General features: G+C 42.7%; 1 protein-coding gene across 3 annotated transcripts in view; it reads left to right on the top strand.

Annotated features, from left to right (window-relative positions):
- Nucleotides 1-9,893, top strand: part of arid1ab (AT-rich interactive domain 1Ab) — a 64,443-nt gene that overhangs the window by 21,212 nt on the left and 33,338 nt on the right. For 2 of the 3 annotated variants that reach the window (XM_032535064.1, XM_032535063.1), the window contains exon 2: nucleotides 6,009-6,233. The exons of the other annotated variant lie outside the window; for it this stretch is intronic. In XM_032535064.1, coding sequence (XP_032390955.1) covers nucleotides 6,009-6,233 — 225 coding nt within the window. The remainder of the gene's footprint in view (nucleotides 1-6,008; nucleotides 6,234-9,893) is intronic. 3 annotated transcript variants of the gene reach the window in all.

Here is a 9,893-nt window from a genome sequence, read left to right on the forward strand (position 1 = left end):
TTTTTTTTTTTTAGTCTGTAGAATGCAATTTGTTGGCCTGGACATCTCTGCAGCACCCCGATACTTCATTCAGAATGGTTTGACACATGCAATATTGCAGTACTCCATATTTTGATTTTGATAAAATTGCGATTAATTGTGCAGCCCTAATTATTCAAGGCGCGAGGACTCAGACTTCATCTCTACTCAGTCGTGTTGCATGCCTTATCGTCTTTCCCCTGCATCTGTCTTGCCCTCACCACCTCCAGCCCCTGACATTTTCCTTTTTGTTACATCAGAAATCCTCTTTGTGCTAGACCCTGAACAATGAACCTCCATGCAGATTACCAACCAACAAATAACAAGTATATAACAGTAAATAACAATTTTTTCAGGGTTTTACAAATGTGGAGAAACTGGCTGAATTTGTGTAATGTTGCAAGTAAGTTAATTTCCCTTTCAAATATGTTCGGCATTTAAAAAGGCCAACAACTAATTAAGCAGGGCTACTCGGTTATGGAAAAGACTTATTTTGGGTCAATATTGAAATCAAGATTATTTAACATGAGTACTCATTGACTTCTGGACAACCGCGGTAAAACAGGTAAACAAATCAACAGTGAAAACACCTTGAACTGTCTCCCTTCTTACTTTTCCCGTAGAACTATATACTCCAGTGTTTCCTCCATGTTGATACGTTGATGGCGGCGCGGCGCGGTAACGTTTCTGCTGCCATGGTATAGGGCAGACGCACAACACCTTCAGCTGTTCCCTCTGTCCAGCTGTGACTCAATCTTAGGCAAAGTGACAAACAGAAGACGAAAGCCACGACATGAGATCCACACTCACGCAGCTACAGTTTATTGGAAAATAAGATTTGGGAACACTGAATTTGATGATTTTACTGTTTATCAGACCCCAGATCAGACAAGAAGCTAACGTTAACGAACGCTGCGGTCCTTCTGCCTCCCTGCTACAGGAGACGCTGTATTCCTCCGACACGCTGTCTTAATGTTAGCTACTGTTTTAAAACCGTTTTCCAGGTTAGCGGGGGTGCACCCTGCTAAACACCAACATGTCAAACATAGCTAGTAATGTTCACTCAGCATTTTGTTTTGTTGTTAAACAAAGGTTAAATCACCAGTTTCAGGTAACCCCCCTACGGTACCGTCTATTTGCTGGATGGTTTCAAGGAAACAGTCAGTACCTAACATTAGCAGATAAGCCCGTTGACAGCAACCTTATTGTTCATATTTTGGCACGATGTTTCTGGTCATAGTGACTGAAAGTGTGCAAAGTATATTCTGTTTTCAGGTAACGTTAATTTTTGACAACATTTTTGCTGCTTGAAAGAAAAGTAGACTTTCACCGTTCTCCTTTTACATGATTATTACCGGCCGAGCCTTCCCCTTTAAGACAGGTAGCCCTGTGGGCAACGTGTGTATGTGACGTTAGTCCGACGGGGTTATTGTTATGGGAAGTGAGGCTCTCCGTGTGTAGAAAAGTACCGTAGGCAGCACAGTGATGCACAGTTTTGATGGGTAATCAGTGAAGCTACAGTAGTCTGCGTTTTATGTTCGATGAAAATACAAACCTGATTAATGCAACATAATCACAACGTCTCCCGTCCATTTCCCCCTGCAGAAAGCTGCTACCAGCCAGGCTAAAGCTAATATAGTTAGCCTAAAGAAACAAGCAGAAAGCTGCTACCAGCCAGGCTAAAGCTAATATAGTTAGCCTAAAAAACAAGCAGAAAGCTGCTACAAGCCGGGCTATAGCTAATATAGTTAGCCTAAAGAAACAAGCTGAAAGCTGCTACGAGCCAGGCTATAGCTAATATAGTTAGCCTAAGAAACAAGATGAAAGCTACTACCAGCCAGGCTAAAGCTAATATAGTTAGCCTAAGAAACAAGGGGTCCGTCCGCCCCAACTAACGTTACGGTTCGGAACCGTGACGCTGGAAACGTAACACTAATCTACTACAGAAGTCTGTGTCTGATCTAACGTCATTTCCACTGATTTAATTGTTCTTCTATACACAGAGTTTGTTGCTAGTGCGCGTGACATGCAGGGCTGATCAATTTATCAAACTAACGAGCTGGCCCCGCTAGTAGACCACAACCTGACATTTAGAGGAAGCAACGTGCAGTCACTGTCATTCACGTTATCCTGGATTGATTATTATATGAATACAATGGTGTCATGCTAGTCAACCAGTGTATTTCTACCTAATGTCCCTCTCCAAAACCACTTCAGAAGAGTAACATTAGTCACAGCGGTTACTTGCTTTGGTGTTTGTAAAGCATTAAAGTTCCACAAAGAATGGTTCACGTTAAAAAAGATCCTTTTTAATTTTTTTCTTCTATGTAGATGCACTCCCCTACAAAATCACCACAGTAGTCGAGAATGATTTATTATTTACAAACGGAGCTATTTATGTCACCTTTTAAAAATTACTTTTTCTTTTTTCATATCGCAGGGAAAAAAAAATCGCAATGTAAGATTTTTCCAATATCGTGCAGGCCTACTGCACACCCCTACTACACATAATATAACATACAATACTGTTAGTATAATAGCACTTCTATCTAGTTCCTTCTATTGTCTTTTCTTCTCAGCCTTGTACCTGTAATGTTCAAAGCAATGCTACTTTTTAATCATAGTTGTATTGGTTATGATTACACTCTGATCTTTGAACTCTTAAGGTCAGAGTCGGGGGAACATCTGCTCAGATGTTCATGGTCTTTACTCAACAGCCCCCGTGCCCCAGCGTGGCACTCCTAAAGAGCCACTCGTTTTTAGAACGAACAAAAAGAGGACCAGAGCCTTCTATAGCAGTCACTGACCTCTATACACAAGAGGCTTTACACTCCCAATCGCAGACCCCTCTGCCCAAAGCTCTCTGGGATGCTGGAGGATGTGGAGCGGTGTGTGAGACGTGAACAACTTGAGGAAACTGCCCTGTGAGGAAAATGCCGGTAAACAGATCAATGAAGTCCGGAGCAATATGGGCTATATCCCAGCCTGCAGCACACAGACGTGTTAACATGATCCAATGAGGGCGAGGAGTGAAAAAAACAAGACACCTTGAGTCGGTTTAACATCCTGGATTCCCAGGATTTATACTGAGCTGCAGACCACGTCCTTCTAAAAGCCATTGTGACATGTTACGGGGCTCAACGTTAACTTTTTAAAGTGGTTGCATATGTTTTAAACCACCTATATTTGGAGCAGTTCATTTCTTCTGTAACTATACCACACCTTTTAATAATGAAACACTAAAATAATGGCTTGAAATGTCCCATCCCTCTACAATAGGGGCGCAACGGATCACAAAACTCACGGTTCGGATCACGGTTTTGAGTCGTGGCTCGGGTGAGCACAAAAAAGGGGGGAATTTAAATGATTATAGAAATGTAATAACTATTAACAACAATTGCATTTTTCACCCTTACGTTTTCTCTAAAAGACAAAACAAGGGAAAAAAAGGGTATTTAACAATAACTTTGAATGCACCACGAGGTTTACCGGTTTTACGTAAACATTTTGTCCTGTCTGTGTACAGCAGTGACCAGTGCTAGTTTGGGTCTGGTAGCTCATAGCTTTAGCGGCAGTGAAACACAGTCACACTTTTACACCGTTCAGCTGTCGGTCCTTTAACTGTGTTTAATCCAGTTACTACTGCAGCTAACGCTAGGCTAACATTACCTGCTGCCAAGTGGAACGTGTTATGACTGTTGCTATTCAATCCGGTAGATACCAGGCACCGATTCCATTTTAGCACAGGATTTTAGTATGCACTGCCTGTATGTTTCCACGGCAAACGTACGTGTGGAAAGCGGTCGCACAACAGCTGAAATGTGTTGCCTTTTTTATAAAAAAAAAAAATATATATATATATATTATATATATCTCTATATATCTCTATATATTAAAGAGGTGGTTGCCAAAGGGGGGCAAACAGAGGCCACAAAATGGTTGCCAGTTGACTCAATCTGGTTGCCGAGGGCAACTGGGCAACCGTTACCATCTAGCCCTGTTATGAATGTTTTTACATTATGGCCGAACAATATATTGTTGTCGTTTTTTTTATTGTAATCGCAATAACTGACTCCAATAAACACATTGCGAAAAGATGCAACATATCGCAAAAGACACATTTATTAATGTCAGTTAAAAGAAAACCATAAACAGAGCTGCACTTTAAAATGTCATTCCATTTTAAGTGGTGCCTTCATATTCCATTCCATGTTCGATTTGTTCAACCACAGAAAGCTGGAAATGATTTCCTTTCATTTGTTTTAAATGGGAGATATGGTGGTCCTTCCTTGCACACTGGGGTTAAAAGTGCATTATAGGTCACAGGAGAGTGCCTACTGGGGCGGTGCGGTTGGTAATGACCCCCCACCTTCTCTTCCCCTCCTTTCCTACACAGACACACACACGCGCACACAAGCACACACACATTCTCCTGAACCTGGAGGAGCTCAGGAGAGTGTGGCCTGGGGGTGGCTACAGGGAAAACCTGGAGTGGAATATGTTATCATGGATAATGCTGAGTGACCGCCCTGACAGCCTGTTGATCTCCCCCCCACCACCTACATCCTCCCCTTTAACACACACACACACACACACACACACACACACACACACACACACACACACGCATATATCTTCACACACACCCCACGCTCCTGCTGAGCCCCCCCCCCAACCCAACCTTCTCTCTCTCTCATTGCAGCACTGTCATTCATAGAGTGCCAAAGCCTGCTGCTTTATTAAAGCCCAGGAAGAGCAAGGCCTGGCCCAGGTTCAAACAGCAGTGCAGCTGGGACCTGTTACATTTTCGGCAGACTGCCCTCTCTGTCTCGCTGGCTATAAATAGCCTTGGTGGTTGTCTCCCTTAACCAAGGAAAAGAGGTTTTTGGGGAAGGAAAAACACCATACACACACACACACACACACACACACACACACACACAGATTAATAACCGTGGGAAGAAATGAAAGCTTTGTGTCTGCTGCCCGAGGTCAGCAGGCCAGGAGGTGTTGCTACTTCAAAGCCCCCATTGTGGCTCGTACTTTTCGACTTCTCGCCGCTGCGGTGGGTTTGATGGGAACACACGGGCTGCCAGCGGTGTGGTGAGTTTCTCCAACAAGGCAGACAATCTCACGGCAATGTCTTCCCAAATATTATTATTATTTTTTTTATTATCAGGGGATGTGTTCTTGTTACACTGAGGGGTGTTGTGTTTTGGGGGATTCCACCAAACTCATCTCTTACGTACACAGCATCAGGCCATGTGGATCTCCCAAGCCCGGTGTCCAAGCAGGCCAAAGTCTCCCCACCCCCCCCACCACCACCCCGGCCTCTATCCTGACTCCAGCTGAGGGGTGGGCCAGCTCCAGCCACCGCAGACACTTCCACTTCCTTAAGCTTATTTTCAAAGAAACCCTCCCCGACGTCTCCGCCGTAACAGTATCCACCCACTGGCACAATGATCTCCTGGGCAGGGAAATGCTCCTGGCGGATATAGTGGGCTCGATCATTCATTCATTCATGGCCAATTTTTCCCTTTCTAGTAGTAGGAAAGTAAATCCACTACTGTTTCCTCTCCCCGTTCTGCTTTTTGTTCTATATTTGCTGGATTTTTCTGTGACTGGTTTATGACACGATGCTTGCACGACACACTGTAATGGTAGTCATCATTTGTGTTCATTGCTGAGTAATGCTTTTTCAAGAAAACCCACTAAAAAGGGTTCCAAAACAACTGACTTTTTGTGTCATATCACTGGATTCTGAATCAGTTGCATCATTAGGGGGTTGTTATGGCTTGTTAGGGTGTGACTGTACAGTCTAATAAGGGCAACAGACACACACCATAACCATCAACCCCGAAACCAAAGACCGACAATTACCTCTAAAGTCAAGCCTTTTCCATACAGTTGTAAAGCCAGACTTGCCAGTCTGTCCATCCACTGTTTTTAGCTCATTGAAACATTGCAAATTCCCTCTGTGTGTCCTCCAGCCTCCAAGCCCAATGGACCAGGTAGGGAAGATGCGTGGCCAGCCATATGTAGGACCCAACCCTTACTCCCAGCAGCAGCAGGGGCCTCCCACAGGGCCTGTACCCCAGCAGGGAGGCTCTTACCCAGGGCAGGGCTACGGACCTCCGGGCCCTCAGAGGTATCCTATGGGGATGCAGCAGAACCGAACACCTGGTGCTATGGGCGGCATACAGTATGGACAGCAGGTCAGTAATGATTGATTTAGATGACCCTCTCTGCATCTTCATTGTAACTTTGCACAGCCTCTCTTTGACGTTACAGTTTGACTTAAAAAGGCCAAATGTGTTTTCTAAATGAAGACATTTCTATGTGCCGGAACGCCTTCAATCACAGCTTCAACCCAGTGATTTCAATTGGACTTTTTCTAGTCTTTGTCCCAGCTGGATAAGTGAGATGAACCCTTGAAGGCTCTTGATGAGAAGTTCTGGGTTTACTTTTAGCCAAATCTGAGACTTTTGCTGACATTTCTTGATGACTGTTGATATAACAAGTCTGTGCTTTTCCCTAACTTAAAAAGAATCAATAATTAAAACAATGCATTTATAATCGGAGCACAATGTAATGAAGATGTAAACTCAGATAAGTATATAACTGCTGTTGGGGTTTGGAGGGCAACATGTTGAAAAACTGGGATTTTTCCTGCCCACTTCAGTAAGAATTATTGTTTAGTATTGAGCGGGCGGTACTGTTTTTCATTACATCCAAGTCACATTTCCGTTTTTACTTAAAAAGTCTAACCCAGGTCAAACCAATACGTTATTAAAAATGAAAGACTCCTGCCTTAGGAGAGGACATTTAACAGTTACAGGGCCTTTCTGAGTGTCTGTGGTACTGGATCATGATGCAGAGCATTGTTCGAAGGCCCAGTTTAAAACGTTATTTTTACATTCCTGTTAGTTGAGGCAATAGAGCGGTCAGAGTTGGTCTGTGACTTACTGCTCCATGAAGTGTGGAAATGGTAGCATACAGTAGATAAGTCACTTTATGGAGTCAACTCATCAGACGTCGGGTCCAGGGTTGTTTGCAGGTGGCGGGTTGATTCTTTTAAAGGCACATTCTGTTTTTAGCTGGAGGTGAAGCTGATGGATGTAGCTGTACTTGAAGAAAACGTTAGACATTTTGGGAAACATGCTTATTCCTTTCTGTCAAGCTTCGGATGAGAAAATCAATACCGCTCTCTTATGTTTCCATTCAATAAGAAGCTGGAGCCAGGAGATGCTTAGCGTAGCATAAAGACTGGATACGAAACAAGGCTAACCCTGTTGTTCTGGCCAAGCATATAAGCCTCCATAAAACCACACGTTGTTTTGTTTACTCTTTTTTTTTTTATTACATATTAGATAAATGAGATCTATTTTTTTATCTTCGGATAGAGCCGACTACTTGCCATAGTTTCATATTTAGCATAATAATATGAAAGAGGTATCAATCTTCCCATGTCACTCTTGGCAAGAAAGCAAATAAGCGTATTTCCAAATTGTTGAACTATCCCTTTATGGCCTCTGTAGCCAAGAGACAGGAGAGCACTATAGATTGGCTGTTTGATCTCTGGATGTCCAAGTGTCGTGGAGCAAGACACTGAAGTCGCTCCCGATGGACTGGTGCGTGCGTGCGTGTGTGTGTGTGTGTGTGTGTGTGGAAAGGCGCTATATAAATGCAGTTCCTTTACCATGGTAGTGGAACAAAATGAGCGGAGTTGTTTTGTTTATCTTCTAAAACCCCTGCTGCTGGATTTCATTCACTTTTATAATTAGCTTTGCATGACAAACGTGAACTATTTAGCAAGCTTAACTATCAGGTACCATGTTTCAGATTGCGTTTCAGTGGAGGAAGCCTGAGAAAAGCGAACCTGTCTATTTTTCAATTGAGACTCAGTGTTTGCATCGAAAGTCGATCCTCATTTGAATCGTGACGCCAAGAACCAGAATCAAATCGATTCCCAAAGATTTAAACCCCTGTCAATCATAGATGATCTAAACAGAGTTTGTACGGGTGCTTGAAATCCTTGGAAATGCTTGAATTTTGATGTTGCGTGAATTTTTATTTGATTTTTGCAACCCGTTCAATCAAAATATTATGATAAATCACATCTGCGGAGCGCGGACAAGCGGTCACAGACCGTGGTAAAGTTGGTTTTATATTGCATGGTCAAACTCCAGAATCGATTTCTAATAGCCAACGTCCAATATAAAACCAACTTTAGCATGGTCTGCTACAGCGAGTTTGCCACGGTGTGTGGCGGCCCTGTATCCCGGCAAAGACTGGAGCACCTGAGCTGCGCGCATTTCGTAATGTATACAAAAGGAGAGTCAGCATCAACAACAGCGCGTCTGTTACGTTAGCCAAAGTCAAATCGCTCCCTTGAGATCTGTAAGAGCATTCTGCCCTTTGATTAGTTTTGATTTTAGTAAAGACAAGAACAGCAAAATACAGAATATTCCAAACTGGCATGTTTGAATTAAAAACGTTGATTAATAAGAGGGTTGCTGTTTCGGTGGCGTTACGTTACAACACACTACACAGTGCATGCTGAGACCGATCATTTGTATACAAGTTCTGAATAGTGCACAGGAGGAAGAGAAGGAGGGAAATGAAGGAGAAGGCAGTAAACTGGAGAGACAAGGTGGGTTAGAGCAGGAGAAGACCACAGAAGGAGATGCAGAAATAAGTGAACGAGAAGAGGGAAAGGAAGACTTGCTGTGAGCGATGAAGAAGCGCTACAGATTCAGAGAGAGGGACAGAAGCACTAAGTGATCAGGAGGAGGAAGATGAAGAGGCCAGTTGGAAGGCCCATTTGTCAAAATAAAATAATAAATAGTAGTGCATCGACATAAAATGTTGATATAGTTGATCGTGAAACAAACATGATCTTGACTTGGAACTACGTACAACAGTGTAGCCAATGGTTTACTTTTTTCTCCATAAACACCAATTGCCTGCTTCATGGCTGGTTATAATTTCACATTTTGCATATTAGAAATAATCTCTGGTTTTTAGTTGAGGCTCCCCTAGCTGTCTGCTTTATGCCACTGTTAGAGTCGAAAGGTATTTGATTGGCTACATATTGAAACATTTAATAACTATGTAGCCACCAAGTTCTGTGAAATATTCATTTTAAAAAGTTATGTTAAACAGTTCTGCATCTGTTCTGTCTCTTGAATGCATTTTATAAATGTGTTGGCTCTTGTAAATACATCAATCTCCACTGAGTCATGCAGAAGCCTCATTTGTTATTATTGAAGTATAGGCTATATGCTCGTGATGATGGCAACTTTGAAATTGTTGCTGGGGGGGGGGGGGGGGGGGGGGGGGGTCTTGAGTCTTGTTGTCCAGGGCACATGAAGTTGTTAATCCAGCCCTGCTTGGTGTGATAATGGGATGTTAGTATTGCAGTGTTTTCTCTAGATTTTATCTGCTAATGTTAGATCCCCAGTTACCTTGAAACCATCCAGACGGTACCGAACGTACCTGAAACCGGTGATTTAACGGCACCGTTCTTTTTACACACAGTTTAACAACCAAAAGCTGAGTCAACATTACTAGCTACGTAGCTAGTAGCCCACTGTAAGGTTGAGGATGGCCTTATATAATATTTACACTGCTGTATTCCAGTAGATACTTGTATATGTCTTGGCAAAGAAATACATTTTTTTCTTAACATAGGCTATTTTTCAAGCAGGTGCTTGTGCACTGCCGGAGTTATCTGGAATTACAGGTTGTTGTTGATGTCTCCGATTTTTATGAAACCTTGTATATATCAAGAATGCGTCCCAAAACCAAGGCCTGTAAAATATTTCTGTCTTCATATTTTTTCAGCCCTTGAAATTACTTCAGTTTTACAGCCT

This window comes from Etheostoma spectabile, chromosome 14, assembly GCF_008692095.1.
Source record: "Etheostoma spectabile isolate EspeVRDwgs_2016 chromosome 14, UIUC_Espe_1.0, whole genome shotgun sequence".
NCBI classification, from domain to species: domain Eukaryota; kingdom Metazoa; phylum Chordata; class Actinopteri; order Perciformes; family Percidae; genus Etheostoma; species Etheostoma spectabile.